The sequence below is a fragment of the Eptesicus fuscus genome, chromosome 12 (genome assembly GCF_027574615.1).
Source record: "Eptesicus fuscus isolate TK198812 chromosome 12, DD_ASM_mEF_20220401, whole genome shotgun sequence".
NCBI classification, from domain to species: domain Eukaryota; kingdom Metazoa; phylum Chordata; class Mammalia; order Chiroptera; family Vespertilionidae; genus Eptesicus; species Eptesicus fuscus.
The window spans coordinates 83,639,177-83,657,934 of NC_072484.1; the positions used below are offsets into that span (position 1 = coordinate 83,639,177).

At 57.4% G+C, this 18,758-nt stretch overlaps 1 protein-coding gene across 2 annotated transcripts in view; it reads right to left on the minus strand.

The window, feature by feature from the left end:
• Window positions 1-18,758, minus strand: part of MYO5B (myosin VB) — a 210,242-nt gene that overhangs the window by 65,010 nt on the left and 126,474 nt on the right. For both annotated transcript variants that reach the window (XM_054723615.1, XM_054723614.1), the window contains exons 8-12: window positions 18,557-18,664; window positions 17,072-17,181; window positions 10,982-11,247; window positions 3,302-3,383; window positions 2,724-2,864 (exon numbers count right to left, since the gene is read on the minus strand). In XM_054723615.1, the coding sequence (XP_054579590.1) occupies window positions 2,724-2,864; window positions 3,302-3,383; window positions 10,982-11,247; window positions 17,072-17,181; window positions 18,557-18,664 (707 nt within the window). The remainder of the gene's footprint in view (window positions 1-2,723; window positions 2,865-3,301; window positions 3,384-10,981; window positions 11,248-17,071; window positions 17,182-18,556; window positions 18,665-18,758) is intronic.

Sequence of the window (18,758 nt, forward strand, 5' to 3'; positions counted from 1 at the left end):
CCCTTTCACTACGTTTAGAGATGGCTTAAAAAATGGTGAAGCAGCCCTAGCCGGTGTGGCTCAGTGGATAGAGCATCAGCCGGCGAACTGAAGGGTCCCAGGTTCAATTCAGGCCAAGGGCACACGCCCTGGTTGCGGGGGCCGTGCAGGAGGCAGCCGATCAATGATTCTCTCTCATCATTGATGCTTCTATCTCTCCCTCTCCCTTAAATCAATAAAGAAATATTTTTTAAAATGGCAAAGCAGCTTGCTTTGTTGATAATATGAGTCACTGTAAGCACCATTCCAACAGTCAAGGATGATGGGAGCCCTTGCGATGAGAAGGTGCCTCGTCCTCTGTCACACCCCCCGCACCCCAAGTCAGGTGACCCATGGACTCTCCTGGCCTTCGTCAGTTTAGGTTGTACATTGGACCAGGCAGGACTGAAGGTGAGCCTTGCACTAGCTCTTTAAAAAGAGCTTTGTTTAGTAAATTAATGCAATCTGTGCCACATGGAAAATGCTCACATCGCTGAGAACGAATTTCTCAAATCCTTGGTAAGCACACAGACCTTCCTCAGTGCTCAGTGTGTACAGCTAGTATTGAACACCCGTGCGAAGCGCCCTGGAAACGCAAGCAAACTTTCTCTCGAAGGAGGCTATGAATCGTGGTAGGCAGACAAAACAAAATGTACCGGATTCAGCATTTTATATATACACTGTTTTATATTTAGAAACACCAGGTATGGGGGGCGGGGGGGGGGGGCGGCTTGGCAGGGCGGCCAGGGGTCGGGGACTGGTAGGACGGGGGTAGCAGGAAGGGCAGCAAAGTGATGAGAAGCCCCACCTAAGTCAACACCTGTATTTGCTGGGATCAAAATCATGGCGCCTGGCCAGTGTGGCTCAGTGGTTGAGCATCAACCCACGAACCAAGAGGTCACTGGTTTGATTCCCAGCCAGGGCACATACCCGGGTTGTATGCTTGATCCCCAGTAAGGGACGTGCAGGAGGCAGCTGATCAAGGATGTTCCACTCTCACTGATGTTTCTATCTCTCTATCCCTCTCCCTTCCCCTCTCTCTAAAAAGCCAATAAAAACATATTAAATCATCTTGTCTTGACAATGAAACTGGACTTCATAATCCTACATATGCACTCATTCCAACCGGCATGAGTCAATGAGCAAGGTCACGCGCACACATATTTCCTGATGAGGGTCAGTCTCTCTGCTCACTCCCCTCCCTCAACTAAAAACCAGGGGCAGCGCCCTAACTGGTTTGGCTCAGTGGATAGAGCGTCGTCCTGCGGACTGAAAGGTCCCGGGTTCGATTCCGGTCAAGGGCATGTACCTGGGTTGCAGGCACATCCCCAGTAGGGGGTGTGCAGGAGGCAGCTGATCGATGTTTCTCTCTCATCGATGTTTCTAACTCTCTATCCCTCTCCCTTCCTCTCTGTAAAAAATCAATAAAATACATTTAAAAATTTTTTAAAAAAAAAAACAAGGGGCAGCAAGAATTCATGATGAAGATTCTCAGAGAATTCTATCAGCGAATGCTCACAGCGCTTATTATTGACCAGACAACCTTCCTCTATCTTTTGGACGTAGCAACTCGTTTAATCCTCACAATAATCCTATGAGCTGGACACTATGTTTAGACACATTTTATAGACGAGGGAGCTGAGACAGAGAGGGCAGGTAACGTGCCCAAGGACACACAGCGGGGAAGCAGCCGCGCTGGGTTCAGTCCAGGACAGGCTGGCTCGGGAGCCGTGTTCTTCCCTCTGATGCTCTCCCATCTGACAACAGAGTTTTAAAGGCAGCCCAGAGGCAGGGTTAGATGGAAGGCACTATCTCCAAAAATCTTCCCACAGAAGTAGATTTAAAACAGGCACAGGAGAAAGAAAGCCAGACTGAGTTCTGATAAAATCTAGATTGCGGCTATCAGCAGCTCAGGAATATGCAGCAAATCGAAACCAACTATATTTTACCATTGACTTCTGAATGGTGAGACAGGTCTTCCTGAATTGGTAGGGGTTTTTTGAAGTAGAGGTTTTTTTTTTTCTTTTCATGTTTAATTTGTATTTGTAAGAAAAACCCACACAACCCCCATTCCCAAGCCCCCCCCCCCCCCACTATCCAAATAGCAAAACGGTTGTGCCTTTTATTTATCTTTGATTCCAGTCTTGGCAATCGTTTTAAAGAAAAATACTTTCTAAAAGTCTAGAGGGAGAAATGTGCATGTGGCTTCATACAAGTGCCTACACTCTCCTCTCAAAGTCCCGGGAAGAGGGCCCTGGGTCCGGAGGGAGCCTGGGTCCCGGCTCTGCCCTCATCCGGGCAGGACCTGTCCCTCTGCCCCACCAGGTGGCGTCCACAAAAGCTCAACGGGGACATCATGGGTCTCACCTGCCACCAGGCCATGCCTCTCTGCCCCTCACAAGCCTCCTGGCACAGCTACGGGGATCCCCACCCTCTCTCAGAGCCTAGGACACCAGGGCATCGGATCCATGCCACCATCACATCGTGACCATCATGCCACCCAGTATGTGCCAAAAGGGGCCGCACAGTAACAGCACTGCTTGCCAGTCACAGTCCCTTCTGGTACCTCCCGGTGTGCAGAACGGACAGTGCTTCTCTCAGCGAATTCCAGCCCCAGGGTCCCACGTTGCCCCGCGCCATCCAGCCGCCCTGTCCCACCCCAGCCTAGAGCGGACCCGACGCGAGGACAGCGTCGCCGGCTTTACCTTACACTCCTCATCCAGCAGGTCCAGGATGCCCAGCTTGGCCTCGATGAGGTCGATACAAGGCTGGTTGTCGTAAAAGTCAATCAGGGTCCAAGGGATCTGCTCCTTCATGTACTCTTCTTGCTCCAGTTTGAAGACATGCTGGGGTGGGAGGTGGAGGTCAGGGTCAGGGAACCGCACGCGCGCCTTAACATCCGCCTGCCCTGAGCTGCAGCCACGTGGTCTCCGCCAGCCAGGACGGCGGGAAGGCTGCTCAGCGAGGCGGCCCTCCCTCGCAGGTGGTCCCCTCTCCGCGGCATTCGCATCATCGCCTGCCACGCCACACGCAGCCGCATGCTGCTGGCAGTTCTCAAACGGCCCGCACGCCCAGGCTCAGGAGGGCTGGGGTCGAAGCCCCACTCAGACCTCCTCTGGAGCCGCGGGGAGCACCTTCTAAAGCGGGGGCACCATCGGGAACCCTAGGAAGGGCAGGGCAGAGCCAGAGCCCCTGGCCCTGATGGAGGAGACGTGGCCGGGCCGTCGCTCTGGGGAAGACGGAGCCCCCACCCCGAAACCCCGGGTCCAGACTCCGAGCCCACCGAGTTGAACTGCTGCTGCAGCTTCTCGTTCGCGTAGTTGATGCAAAACTGCTCAAAGCTGTTCACCTCGAACGTCTCAAACCTGCGAGGGGAAGAGGAGAGGACACAGTGATGGAAGGGATGGATCCCTGGGGCCAGGCTGCCCCCCCTCCCCTCCCACCCGCTCCGCCCTGAATGCCGGCACGGAGGCCGGGTGCTCCTGGGCCTGGAGACCACCGGCACAGGGACCGGCACGGCCGAGTCCGGCTCAGGCAGGAGAGGAAGAACGCAGACAGAGAGAACGTCACCCAGGAGCCAGCCCTCCCTCTGACCACCAGTTACATCTCGGTAGACTTCCTTTCACCGATTTTACGTTGTTGAGCACACTGGGATGATATGTAAAACGAGACGATTTTTATCATTTAACTCTCCATGGCGTGTTCCTCAGAGGCATCTGTTTTAGTATCTGCCCATCGACCACGGCGTGGATTGCCCCGAGGAGTGCACAGGGCGCCCAGGTGAGGGGGCAGGAGGGGGGGGGGGGGATTTAGCTGGTGGACCCCCTACAGGCTGGGAGAGGTCGTTCCGCCCAGAGGCGCGCCTTCCCCCAATTCACACAGAGGCTCTCGTGGGCTGGCCGAGCCCCCCACACAGGCGAATCACGGTTTAGCCATCTCCTCTTGAGGAACATTTTAATTCTTTTTTTCCAGTTTTCAGCAGCGAGCGATGCTGTGACAAATACCGCATGCACATCTTTGACTTTGGATTCTCTCCATCGGATGTGACCCTCGAAGGAGAAACACACCTGGGAGCATCGTGTCTTCACAGGCAGAAGCAAGGTAACTTCCGGAAAGGAGGAACCAACGCGTGTGATCACCCACCCCCGCCCAGCCTCCCAACGCACAGCCGTGCCCTGCTCTCTCCGTCCTGGGCGAGGATGGTTTTACTTTTTCAGTTCCTGGTTCCTGGCTTAGAGTTCACACACAGTAAGATGCAGCACATTGAAGGGTATACTCCTATGAGGTTTTGTTGTTGTTGTTGTTAATCCTCCCCAGAGGACATTTTCCCCCCATTGATTTTTAGAGAGAGTGGAAGGGAAGGAGGGAGGAAGGGAGGGGAGAGAGAAGAGAGAGAGAGAGAGAGAGAGAGAGACATCGATGTGAGAGAGACACTGTTTGCCTCCTGCACGCAGCCGGGGATCAAAGCTGCAACCCAGGTACGTGTCCTTGACCTGGAATTGAACCGGAGACCCTTCAGTGTGTGGGGGCCAGGCCTCTAACCACTGAGCACACCAGCCAGGGCTACGTTGATGGGTTCTTGACAAGCGTACAGTGTGTGACGACCACCACAGCTCAGCTACCGGACATCTTACACTGTCCCCCCGTGTCCCCTGGTCCTCCCCCACTGGGAATGTCCAGGCATCACAGCTCTCCGGCTTTCAACGTCCAAAAGGCCCCGGGGACGCGGCATATGAATAATGTTTTTGTTGGGATTTTAATCTCTGGTCCCTAATGGAGCTCAACCTTTTTCTGTGTGCGGGTCCCAGTCATCTCACTCGGTGAACTTTCTCGGGTCGTCGCTGACGTCTCTGCTGGGTTCTTTAACTTTAAAAAATGGATGTGTTTGAACTAGTTGTACTTTATCAACTCTGTCGTTTGCTGATCAGCTCAAATGTTTGCAAACAGCTGGATCCCTGCGGAGGAGCGGGGAGGCGGAGCGGCAGGAGGCGGGAGAGCCAGTATTTGAACCCAGAGAGTCTGACTCCTGAGACCACGTTCTTACGTTAGAGAAGAGAGACTGGTTCACTGGGAAGAGCAGGCGGCAATGACCCGGACGGGCTGTGAGCGGGAAGGACTTCCGGAGGAGGCGGTACTTGAGGTGGAGAGGGGTGATGACCGACGAGGGCCGGGGCCGGGGCACAGGCTTCCGCCTTCTCCGTGCCCTTAAACCTTCACCTCGCTCATTCTTCCGCGTGGACCGCACTTCCTCAGTCTTAGGTAAAAGGGTGCCAGCCCTCCCCGTGGGCCCCATAAGGACCACTCCAAACATAAATGTCGCTGCAGCCCTTGTGGGGTTGGAGATGGTGCTGGTGGAGGGGAAGTGCCTCATGCAGAGGAACCAACAAAATAAATGCACGGACACCCGGCGGGGCGGGGCCCGCGCCCAGAACACCCCGGGCTCCCCTCCCTCCCCGGGCCCACCTCCCCCACCAACGAGTAAGGAGTCAACCGCTTGGCCGAAACCGCATTGAAGAACAGCCCCGGGTCCTGCCTGTAGGAGGCGTCAGTCTGGGTTAACGAAACAAGATCAAGGACGCCGAGTCCGCGCCGGGCTGCAGTCCACCGACCAGAGCAAGCGGGAGGGAGGCACCGTGTGGGCAGGCGTTGCCCTGGTCTGCGGCCCTCGCAGCCCGGATGGTGGTCCTAAGACCTGGTCACGTCACTTAGATCCTCACTTCCTCCCGCCCCCACATGCACCCCAAGGGAAGTTGCCAGCGCCAACCAAGCCCCAGCAGAAACTTAATTAATAAACCCGAGAAGAAGATAAAAGAGCCGCCCTCGCAACTGGCCAGAGAATAGAAATTGCGTGTGCTTTGCAGGGTTTCTACTGAGCTCCACAGATAACGGAGTTAAATATCTCCCACTTATCATTTCTTAAAGGTTTACAGCGATAGCGCTCCACAAAGAACATTCTCATTAATTTGCGATGGCCTGAAATTAGCTCCTAATTTCCCTATTTCTAAGGGTATTATCTGGGAACAATTCCTCGGCCATCAGGATAATTACTGCAAGGCTGAGGGGCCAGAGATGAACGAGGGGCTGGGTAGCCTGGGAAATGTCTAAGATGACTGATCTCAGGAAGCCAGGGGACAGGGCACCTTCCCCTCAACAGCGGGATCCTACAGGTAGTAACTCTTCCCATCAACAGAGATGACTTTTTAAAATAAGCACAATGGATCAATTTATAATTCACAACACTCACATGGCACAAAGGCATTTGTATACCAGAGGGAACTGGATTTCCCCTGTAAAGTCAATGCTGATGCTATTTAGGCCAATTCCTCGGGTGGGAGGAAAGGTCAGAACCCAGGCCAGGACTTGATGCTGAGACCTGCGATCTGTCCTTGTGGTGGTCCGCGTCTCACCCCTACTTCAGTTTCCTCCTCGCTTCCAAAAAATAGTCGAAAAATCATTTCCTTCTCATTCTACCCCAGTTACCGAGTGTGGCAAGGGCCACACGTGCCTCTAGAAAGAAGGCAGTGTTTGCTGGAAAGTGAAACTGCAATAAAAAAAATAAGTAGAGCCGAAACCGGTTTGGCTCAGTGGATAGAGCGTCAGCCTGAGGACTCAAGGGTCCCAGGTTCGATTCCGGTCAAGGGCATGTACCTTGGTTGCGGGCACATCCCCAGTAGGAGGTGTGCAAGAGGCAGCTGATCGATGTTTCTCTCTCATCAATGTTTCTAACTCTCTCTCCCTCTCTCTTCCGCTCTGTAAAAACTCAATAAAATATAAAAAACTAAAAAAATAAAAATAAAAAATAAAAATAAATAAGTAGACCAGTCACGCCGAGTTAATTCTTAACTGCCACCAACCTCTCGCCCAGGGCAGGGAGGCAAGGAGACGCTCTGAGGCTGGGGGAACGCCTTCCTCCGGAGCACATGCAAAGGAACAGCAAGCTCTATGCTCAGCCTCGTCTTCCTGTTTTACCAAGATCGCCCTCGGCCATCGACTGAAGGTCACGTGAGAACACACTGTATGCGTCCATACATATAAAGTATCTATTGCCATGAAGCATCTAGAGTACCAAACTCACAGAGACAGAAAGCATGGTGGCGGGTTCCGGGGGCGGCAGGAGGGAAGATGGGAGCTGCTCAACGCTCTGGAGATCCATTGCACAACCGCGTGCACCAACTTAACCCTCCTGAACGGTGCACGTGACGATGGTGAGGATGGTAAATTTGATGATAAAGGTGTGTGTTTTTTTAAGCACGATTAAAAAAATTAAAAACACATCATTCAGAAGCACTGAAGAGGGCTGGGTGCTAATTTTAAAGTTAGGAAATACCACAAGAGACACAGAAAGTCACAGGAGGGCGGAGAGGAATAGAACATCCCGGCCAAGCCCACTTCCTGCCTCCTGGGGCCCATACATGCCCCTCCCCGCTCCGCACCCTGCCTCCACCTCAGCATCAGGCACGAATCTGCAACCGGCCTGGCTCCAAGTCTCCTCAGCCACGTCCTCATCCAGAACAGGCTGGGCGCAGCCAAAGCCCCCTGCTACCGTGGCATGTTGAAGGCTCAGGCCAAAGACAAATAAATGTGTATTTTTTCCCCAAAAATTGAAGCCATTTCTTTCTGGTTGCCTTGAGGAGTGGAGAGCAATGAAGGATCATGGCTGCAATTAATCAAGCCTGTAGAGGCAAGCGCTGGTTAAGGCTATGTGAAGAGGAGACCCAGCCAGAGCTGCCTGGCGCCTTCCTGTTCGTTCCCATGCCCTGCCCGGGAAGGGGCACCCTGCCGGCAGCGTCACGGGCCCTCAGTTAAGGACGGGCCTTGGCTTGGGCTGGCTAAATTGCGGAGGGTGCTGCTTGCTTTGCTCTTTTTTGGAGCCGGGGCAGGGGAGCAAGGTGCAGGGAAGCCACCTTCTCCTGGGCACTGGGTGTCTGGAAATCAATGCTCGGGAGCGCCTGGGGGACGGGCGTCTAGCTAGGGGCTCCTCCCAGGGGTGGTGGGGGCCGCTGTGGCCCATGCAATTTGTTCCGTGCTCAGAGCCTTTTCTGCCATCGGGACCCACACCGGCTAGACCGGCACAGCGGGAGGTGTGTGGGTGGCGATGCTGGCCCGTGCACTGTTCGCTGACGTGTGTGCAGACGGGAGTGCTTACTCACTCCGGCTGCCGGTTCTATAGTGGCAGGTGAAGCATCTGTAGAAAGAGCGGGAGTGGCTCATCCACCCTGCAAAACTCCCCCCGGCTGTCCTGTCCGCAGAGTGAGCTTGGCTGCGGGGCCAACGACACCCCAGACGGAGCTGCCGTTCACCCGGGGACAGTCGGCGTCGGTAGAAGCAGCCGTGCCTGCCTGAGGGGGAGGGCGTTTCTAGCCTGAGAGAGCGAGCCAACCACTTTTCAAACATATCACTTCCCTATGACACGGTTTGGCAACGTAAATTAGCTTCTGAGAAAGAACAAGGATGTAAAAAGGAGGAAAGAAAACAACAGCATGGCACGTCGGGACGGAGGCCGGAAGGGGAGGAGAATTCCCAAGAGGGCTGGCGGGTGGCCCCATGCTGCTGGGCCCGGCGACGGGACCCTGGTCCCCCCCGGGACAGCCGTCAGGTGTCCCCAAAGGAACCCAGGGCTCTCTTGAGACGAGGGAGATGCACAGGCCAGGGGTCGGCACCCGGAACAGAAGGCGGCATCCTCAGGGTCCCCACCCTCCCCATGGACGAGTCCACCTGTGAGACCACAGACAACACCCCTGCCATCTGTCTCTCCCCTCGGGGCAGCCACAGCCTTAGAGGAAATGAACTCGGCTGTAAAAATTAACGGGCAGATACAAGCATGAAATCCCAGCTGCCTGGGATGAGGCCCACTCCCAGAGGCCCCTCCACCATGAGCGACGCCTCTTCCTGGGGGTCCCGGAAGGGGGTAAGGGGACGCTGTCCATCAGCCGCGAGGCCCTGCTGGGACAGTGTGTGACCAGAACAGAACTGGCCTTTCAGACTTCACACAACGGGAGCACGGGAGTCAAGGTATTTCCCCCTAGCCGGTTTGGCTCAGTGGATAGAGCCTCGGCCTGCAACTGAAGGGTCCCGGGTTCGATTCCGGTCAAGGACATAGACCCGGTGCGGGCTTGATTCCCAGTAGGGGGCACGCAGGAGGCAGCCTGATTGGTGATTCTCTCTCATCATTGATGTTTCTATCTCTCTCTCCCTCTCCCTTTCTCTCTGAAATCAATAGCATTTTTAAAAAGGTATTTTTACATTTAATGAGTCTGCATGGTAATCTTCCCAAATGGAAAGCTCAGTAAAATGAGAACCTGCCCAGAGAGATGAAGGTGACGCTGCAGCCCGTTTCTCTGGGTGCTACAGCAGAGGTAACCCCACAGGGCAGTGTTTGGGGAAATCCAATTAACCTGGAGATGCTCGTGGCGGAGGGAACGGTACAGAACTAATTACTGCCGGTCGGGCAGTGTGTCCCCGGTGCACAGGCCGTGCAGTGCTGTCCCGGAGCCCCCGGGGGGCTGCGCACGAGGGCAGGCACTCGCTGAGCCTGAGCAGGGACCTGCCCAGGGTCGCGCAGCTGAGAGCCCGAAGCTCCGGAGAGGACGCACCTCCTGCTTCCCACGCTGGCGACTCTCCATCCCGGAGGTCTCCTCTCACACTTCCTCCTGCTGTTCTGACTGAGCTCCTATTCCTAGAGGCGTCTCCCCACCCCCTCCACGCTTCTACCAGGTCCGGGTCAAACCTCCCCTCCCACAACGCTGTCCTGGCTGTGCCGACAGCGTGCTCTCTCCTGCCTCACAGCCCGTCCGGCTGGCCCGGCACAGCTCCTCCTGCGGCCTCCCGTGTGGCGTGGCCTGTGCACAGGCCTCCGTGACGCCAGGAAGCCGCGTCCTTCTGCCGTTACCTCCACAGCATGCGACGTGGTTAGATTTGAAACCCAGTGACGGACAAGAGCAGAGGAGGTGTCACGAGGGCCGGCCGGGCGGGGAAGGGGCCACTTTCAGAGGAGACGCTCCATAACTACGGCCTCGACGTGGGGAGTCTGGCCGATCAGCCCCCAGAGCAGCCGTTTCCGCGAGAGCATCACTGTTCTCAGGCCTCCCCGCTCCTGTGGGTCCGCGTGTCTATGTGAAGGCAGAAGCCACGGCTCCTGCGGTGTGAAGACCCCGCGGACTTTCTCTGTTGTTGGCGTAGAGAGGGCAGGGCACGGATCAGACGTGCAAGGGCGGTGAACCCAGCACATCTCACTCCCGACAATCCCACGAGGACCAGGAAGAACCTCAGACGGTGGCTCAGAACCTCGGGCCACGCCACGAGGACTGCAGCGCAGGCGGGCTGTGATCCGCGGTCACTCCGCGAGCTGTGGCAGCGAAGAACCACCGCGTCCCCCAGGCCGAGCCGCCCCGCGTCCGCCGCGCTCTCCCTGCAGCTCAGGCTGTTGTGAGTGACAGCGGCCCTTCCCACCAGGTCAGAATCCCGACGGGAAGAGGAACCTCAAGAACCAACGAACACTCGGCCCAGACCTGCCCGGTGCCGGCCAGATCACGGCACCCACATGACCACGTGACGGGGGACCTGGTGGAGGAAGTCAGCTGGTGGACGTGAATGAGACAGAACCGAGACACAGAAGCTGGGTTTAGGTTCACAGCAACTTCCAGGCCGAGCTGGGGGAGACACGTCCCTCTCCGGGCTGGTTCCCGGATGTAGAAACATATCCACAGGGTTCCCAGTGGGGGAGCTGCTGGGGTTAGGACAGGGTCTGCTCCCCCTCGGGACGGTCCTCCATACGGTGGGACACCTAGCGCCCTGGCCTCGGGCCACCCCAGTCACCATGACAACCAGAAACGCCGCCCCCCATCTCACACTCCCCCATTGAGAACTGCCAGGGGGGCTCCAGGCCTGGCGGCTCTAAAGCGCCAGCAGCAGGACACCGGGACCCGGGAGGCGCAGGGCGGGGGGGGGCGGGGCGGGCACCCACCCGTAGATGTCCAGGACGCCGATGAAGGAGTGCTGCTTGAGGGCGGTGTGCAGCGCCTTGTTCACCTGCTCCACGATCCAGCCGAACAGCTGCGCGTAGATGTGCTTGGCCAGCGCGTTGCGGGCGTTGACCGCCTGCTGCAGGGACATGGTCTTGACGTAGGTCTCCGCCGCGGTGACCAGCTTGCGGTGGCACAGCCAGTGCTCCATCTGGCTGTGCTCCACCCCCAGCAGGCGGCAGAAGGCGCCCAGGTGCTCGTCCTGTGGCTGGAAGACGCACAGGGGATGGGGTTCAGGAGGGGGATGGGGCTCAGGAGGGGCGTGGCGGACAAGCACCCCTGCGTGCCCTCCCCCCCCCTCCCCCGCCCAGGGGAGAATAGGCCCCAGCGCTCCAGTCCCACCAACACTCCGCTGAGTGGAGAGGACGATGAGGGCCCGAAGAGTGTCATTCAAGCTGATCATGATGCCTGCCACCGACCAAATGATCAGGGCGCTAGCCGGCAAAACCCCCTTCTCCTGTCCCCTCCGCCATCGCCAGCCGGTTGCAGAGGGACTGGGTGAGAGGACCCCCGACAGCAGGGAGCGGGTAAACCGTTAGGAGTGAGGAGCTGGAGGCCAGGGGGACCCAGTGGGTGCCGTGCCACCCGCAGAGCTCCGCGCCGGGCCTGCCCTCAGCCGGGAAAGAACCCGCACTGACCAGCGAGCTCGGAGGGCACCGGTCTCAGTCCCGTGCCCGCAGCGAGCCCTCAGCCGAGCCTGCACGGACGACACCCGTCCGGGGCTTCCAAGCAGATTCTCTCTCATCTTAGCCCCGGGGCCACTCAGTAACATGGCACTGAGCTTCATAGTCTCAAAGCTCAGGGGGAAAGTGAATCCAGGGGGAAGCTGGACCAATGGCAAAGGGATGGCACTGATTTTGACCCGAGAAATCACCTGGAACACGACCTGCTAACGTCACAAGCTGAGAGCTAGGAAAACAGGACTTCCTCCAGCCCAAGTCCCTTCTCCCGCCCGGAGAAGCCCGTCCTGCAGCCGTGCAACGCCTCCCCCAGGAGCCCGGGGCCCCGCGACCCAGAGAACCCAGGTCCTCCGTTGGCTGCACCTCATCCCGACCCTCCCATTCCCCCCCCCCGCCCCGCCTCTATGAGTCACTGAAACCTGATCTCCCACAGGGACTTGTCTCAGCTCACCCAAGGGGCATGTTTCCTGAGCCCTCGGGGAACCCCGGGAACCCCGCTTTTCCTCAGAGGCTCTCCATTACTCACCCCTCACCTACTCAGCACGGGCAGTGACCGCCCAGCCGTGAGAGGGAGGCCTTCAGCACATGCCGGGCCGCCGCCTAACGGCCCTACTGCTGGCGGGACGCCTTTTCTGAGAGGCGGCCTAGCAGGCTTTCCGTGAGGGCTTGTTCAGTGACAATGACCAGTATCGCTACCATTTCCCTCGCAACACTCCATCCCAGGCTGTGCTGTTTTCTCCTAGGGATAGTTAAAATCTAATGACACAATTACAGACTAACAGAATGCCCGAGGAGGAGAGAACCTCCCCAAATCAGAAGGCCGGTGTTTTCCCAGAGCACGGTCTGTGGAGCAATAGTTACAAAGAACATTAATTGGCTTTTAACAAGAGGGGAGGGCGGGTGCCATCAGGCTAAACACGGCTGTGCTGGTTGTTAACCTGTAAGCACCAAGAGACAGACACTGCACCACGCACTTCCTGGACGCTTAGAACCCAGAGAACCCTCACTTGCCTACGAAATGGCTTAGGATTAAGGTTCCCGGGAAAATACCTTGGGAACGGTCATTCTAACCCAATCCTCCTTATTTCTCAGACTAGAGGCCTGATGCACTAAGATTCGTGCAAGAATAGGCCTTCCTTCCCCTGGCTGCCGGCACTGCCTTCGCTCCAGCCAGTGCTGCCTTTTTGCTCCGGCCCAGAGCCACCTTTCCGCCTTCCCACGCTGCCCAGAGGCCCAGAGCGACTGGGGCAGTGTGGAAGGCCTGCGTCATCGCCATGGTGACGACGCAAGCATCCCGCCCTCCCCCCGCCGCTCAGCGCCTGAGTATGCAAATTAACCTGCCATCTTTGTTGTGTTAATTTGCATACTCACTCCTGATTGGCTGGTGGGTGTCACAAAGGTATGGTCAATTTGCATCTTACTTTTTTATTAGTGTAGAGGTGGCCTGGAGCGCCTCACCCAGCCACTAGAATCAGCACGGGCTGGTGGGTGTGGAGAGCCCCGTCTTTTGACTCACTCAGCAAGTGGGGTTGCCATGGCCACTCTGCAAGGCCCCTCCCACCTGCTCGCTCCCTCCCCCAAACAGAAAGCCATATGTGGCAAAGGGAGGTGCCTGGGGGCTGCCTGGCAGGCAACAGGTTCCGAGGGGGCAAGTGTCCGACTTACTCATCTGACCTGTTTCCTAGAAACTCTTAATTGCCAGGCACAGCATTGCAGCTGGATCCCGACATGCAGATGGCCTGCTAGCAGCCATGGTGGCCGCCCACGCCTGCCGACAGGCACCCTCCCCTCCCCTCCCCAGCACCTCCCAGGTGAACACAGTGGAGAAAGTGCCTGAGCATCACCTGGGACGGGACGGCTCCCGTCCACTGCAGGGGGGTGTGGCTCCCCGATCCGTGACCCACTGCTGACTGTTGATTAAAGGTGCTAACGGAAGCTGATTCACATCATGCAATTATATTCAGGCTTAATTAAACGATGCTAAATCCATTAACAAGAGCCAGCAGCAGAGATCGCAGATGAGGTGTTTGGGCCCGTGCGGCCAAATTAAAAAAAACAAATCGCCTCTGGCATCCAAGTCCCTGCAAGCGGCTGCATCGCTAAGGCAGCTCTGGGGGCCGAGGACCACGGTTCCTGCTGCAGTTAAAAATGAAGACCAGCGAGCAGAAGGCACCCGGCGTGTGGATGGCAGCATTTCCCTAGGAGGCCCACCCCACGCCCTGAGGAATAGACCACAATGCATCTGAGAGGGGACTCTCCCTGCATCCTCTTGGTGGGGCGTTTCTCGGGCACACACTGCGTGCCCAGCACCGCGCCAGGCACCAGTGGGGGACGTGAGGCCAGGGGAGGGCAGCCCGGGCCCAGGGACGGGCAGTGGGCCGTGGAAGTTCGCTGGCTGGGTCTGGACTTGGCGTTGTGACTTAGAGAGGACTGTCCTCTCTCTGGGGCTGTGGAGTGAGGAGGACGCTCCGAGGGGCCACTCTGGCTCTAACCACATGGTGAGGATCGTTAAGACTTGAATCGTGGGCCCTGGGGTAAGGCAGGTAACGTCACCTCCTCTGCAGATGAGGAAGAGACCGGGAAGGTTAAGGGATGGTCAGTAAGAGTCAGATCCAGGATCTGAACCCTGGCAGTCCTGACTCCCAGGTCTCAGCTCAATTAGTTCTCTCACGGCCTCTAATTGAGAGGAATCCAAGACACGCCCAGACCACGTGCCTGCGCTCAGAAGCCTCCGGCTCGCAGCTACTTCCAAGGGAAACCATGTGGTCCCCAGACCCCTGTCTGTCAGGGGCCCTGCCCCCCTCCTCCCCTCCTTCACCCCCCGCCCACCGTGTCCTCCGTCCGCTCTTCCCCAAGCGTGGCCTGATATTCCCACCTCTGTGCGGTCTTTACACAATGCTCAGCGGTGCAGTGTGTGTGAGGGCCGGAGCAGTGAGCGCCCCGACAGGGCCCCAGCATTTAGTGGGTGCACAGGTGCTGATGGAACAAGAGCAGCACTCGCTCACTTCCCTTCTCACCTGGCGGTGCCCTCAGAGGCTGGGTGGGGGAGACCAGCTATAATATTGGGGAGACACTTCACATACAAGCCCAAGCCCCGGCTTTGCACAAAAGCCTTGGCCCCGCCCACCGAGCCTGCAGGTGCCCGAGCTCACGGGCCCTGCTGCTCACGCCTCACCACCAACCCCCCATGTCCTCGGATGTGCTCATCCACTCGACTCTCAGGCGCATCGCCCCGAGCCGAGAGCCGCCATCACCCGTCTGCTCCTCGGGTGGCTCCCAGGTGCCGGTGCCGGGGATGCCATGATGAGCAGGACAGTCCCGTCCTCACAGCCTCAGTCTCACGCGGGAGGAGGACCTCCGGCAACACAGCTCAGCACAGCCACGGACGTGCCCCGCAGCAGAGGTTCCAGTGCTGTGAGAGCGCGATGGGGACGGGATGTGCTCCCTAAGGAGAAGGGGACTGGGGGGGGTGGGGGGGGGAAGGGGGGCTGCAGGCCAAGAGAACACGTGTCATCTGTTCCTGCAACTTACCAGGCGAAACCAGGAGCTTTTCAATGCGCGTGCTCCTCACCTCACTGGTCCCTGACCCCAGGGAGAGTGTGGGTGGCCTAGCCCAGTGGTCGGCAAACTCATTGGTCCACAGAGCCAAATACCAACAGGACAACGACTGAAATTTCTTTTGAGAGCCACATTTTTTAAACTTAAACTTCTAACGCCACTTCTTCAAAATAGACTCGCCCAGGCCGTGGTATTTTGTGGGAGAGCCACACTCCAGGGGCCAAAGAGCCGCATGTGGCTCGCGAGCCGCGGTTTGCCGACCACGGGCCTAAGGAACCACGGGACACTTATTGGGGTGCAGTGGGGAGGCACAACCCTCTGTGCCTTTCTCACGAGGGGAACGGCATCGGGGGCAATCGTCCACTGGCCCTCAGGACTCAGCCTTGGGGACTGTCTGTTCTGCACCTCCCCACCAAGACACAGGTCCTCCTCTGGTCCCTGAGCCTCCCCCAGCATCGTCACTGCCACCCGCTCCGCCCACCACACACACACACAGGCACATTCACACACACACACACACACCCACACACACACACACACCCCGATGTCCAGGGCACCTAACACTGCGGCTCCAACATCCCCCTCCTCACTGGGCCCAGGTGGTGAGCCCCCACATCCACACTGAGGATGGAGGCAGCCTGCACGGCGAGGGGCCTCCCTCCCCCGTTTCTCTTTTAGGGAAAATGTCTGGGGCGGGGAAAACGAGGTGATGAGCTCCCCCAGATGCCAGCGACGTTCAGGCCTTCCTCTCCCCAAAAGCAGGGCCGGCGTTAACTTCTGATACCCCCACCCTCGTGAGACAGGCAGGAGGCAGCTACTACACGCTTGCACCGCCCTGTGCGTGGCATGAACACGCGCCCATGTCATGTTCTGAAGCACTGTGTTCCGTCTTCTCCCGGCAGCTGGCTAGTGAACGGCCAAGCCCTTCGGAGCAAGAATCACACGTGGCACCGCCCAGGACTCCGTGACAACTGGGCGTCCAAGAGGCCTGTGCTGACCCCACGCAGGTTCCCTGACTCACGGCCAGGACACCCGTCCTGTCAGCACAGCACAACGAAATACCCGCGAGCACGCCACAGGGGCTGTCCGCTCTGCTCCGGCACCCGCTCCACCGGCGGCCCGCGTGGACAGGCTTTTATGACCTCACATCAGGCACCACCCTGGGCCATCGCGGGCGTGTGTCAGGCGCCGTGCAGTTTGCAATACCTTCACACGGGTCTCAATATGTCCCGCCCGTGCTCTCCAATTCGCTCTAACTCCTGCAGACAGCGAGGCGCCTAACACGCCTTCCTAGCCTTCCAGAATGGTCCTCAGGCTGGAGCTCCAGGCGCCCGTGGGCTGATCACCTGGGTAGCATTCCGTGGACCTCGGGGCAACTTGCCAATCAAACCCTCAAAAACATGGAGGCCCGGCCACATGGATCAGCCGGTTAGAGTGTTGTCCTACACGCCAAGACGGCGGGTACACTCCCCGGTCAGGGCACATACCAGGACCAACCAGTGAATGCATCGATCAATGCCTGTCTGGCTAGCTCCCTCTCCCTCCCTCAAAAGTCAATTAAATGTGTTGAACAGCCACTGAATCCCCTGCCCTCCGTGACAGACATGTGATGGGAGCTGATCTGAAAGGGATTTGTTCTTCCGAAACACTATCGGCAAGGGACCAGAAGCCATTTCTGGGAAGAATAAACGCCCTACGAGTGCCCTCTAAATGCAGAGACGCGCTCCGGTCGTGTGGAACCGCGAGAACAGAGCGAGCTGCGGACATCTGTCTCCGCGCTGGCGCGCGACTCACTGATACGCTGCAGGAGTCATCCTGGCGCTCGGCCTGAATCTCCACGTTTCCAAGGTGCAGGATGGAAGCGATGATCTTAAAGATGCTTATCTGGTGGGACTCTCTCACTCCTGGGGGAAAAGGAACAAATGGCACTCAACATCCACAGCAGGATAGAAAGGGCATTTCACCTCTTTAAGGGCCTTTTTATTTTTTTTTTCCTTTAAAGGTTTGATTTTCCTTTCTGGGTCAGTGACTCCTCAAACGATTCCAGCTCCTCGCCAAGTAACTGCCACTCACAGCACAGCTCAGAGGGCACCGGGCTCCCCGACTGAACGGAAGCGCCTCGGCTCCGACCGTCCTGATCAGACCAGAGGGGCCGCGGCACCGGCTCGTCTCCAGGAGCAAAGGAGAGGCAGCAATCTGCAGGCTCACTGTGGACTTAGATTTCCACCACACGCCTTACGGATGTCTTTATGAGCTTAATGAGAACGGTCATTTCTCTGCCGTCACTTTTCTCCCAACACAATAGCCTGCAAGCATCTGGGCACCCACCCGAAGGGCCGACAGGGAAAGCGGAGGAGAAACGCCTGGGAGAGGCGTGACGGCGGGCGGCCAGGGAGCTAGCTGCTGCCCACGCCATGTGCTCCCTCACAGCGACAGGCACGCACACCTTCCCCGAGCCACTGTGACAGCAAATGCCCACGTCACATTTATGTACACAACTACGTTACCAAAGACGTGGATAATCTCTTACAATTTATACTCCGCTTTCAGGCATTATCCCGTCTCCTTACGTTGCAAAATATTTCAAAAGCATAATAAAAGCTACCGAATAGCCCTGGCCGGTTTGGCTCAGTGGATAGAGCGTCGACCTGCAGACGAAAGGGTCCCAGGTTCGACTCTGGTCAAGGGCACACGCCCGGGTGCGGGCTCGATCCCCAGTGGGGGCATGCAGGAGGCAGCCAATCAATGATTCTCTCTCCTCACTGATGTCTCTCTCTCTCTCTCTCTCCCTCTTCCTTTCTCTCTGATATTAATAAAAAAAAAAATATATACATATATATATATATTTTAAAAGTTACCAAATAATACAATGAACACCAATCAACCTACCACGCAGTTCAGGAAATAATACAGCTGTTCCCACACGTTCCTCCCCAGCTGTAGTTCCTTAATTTTAAGGCAATAACTTATCAGGCTAAAAAAAAGTCAGTGACACCTGTGTTCATGGGAGTAAACACGCGTCATGCTAGGATGGAAACCTTTGCTCATTTAGCCCACAGAGCGGCGCACCCTCAATCCTCACTTTGAGGAAAGGTCAACAAGAAGCGCGGGCGGCCGAGAGCTGGGGCGGAGAAGAGCGAGGAGAGGCTCACCGAGGACAAGAGGCCTCCCCGTCCGCGGACGAGGGTGGACAAGCCAAGGGGACGTGGCCATGCTTTTCTCCTCCCCATGAAAGCAGCCCTCCCAGCCTTCCCCTCTCCCGCCCCCCCAACTCCTTACCGAGGAGCGTGAAGGCCTGTCGGGTCTTCTCAAAGTCCTCCGCATCGTCCACGCCCTCGATGGACGTGTCTCCTCCCTGGGATGCGTAGAAGAAGTCCTCGGCACCGGCTGTGGAAGGAAGGAGCGAGGCATCAGACACAGGGGAGGGAGAGGTGGCGGGGAGAGCTTCACCCCAAGTTTACCCACGTGTGGCGAGTCCTGC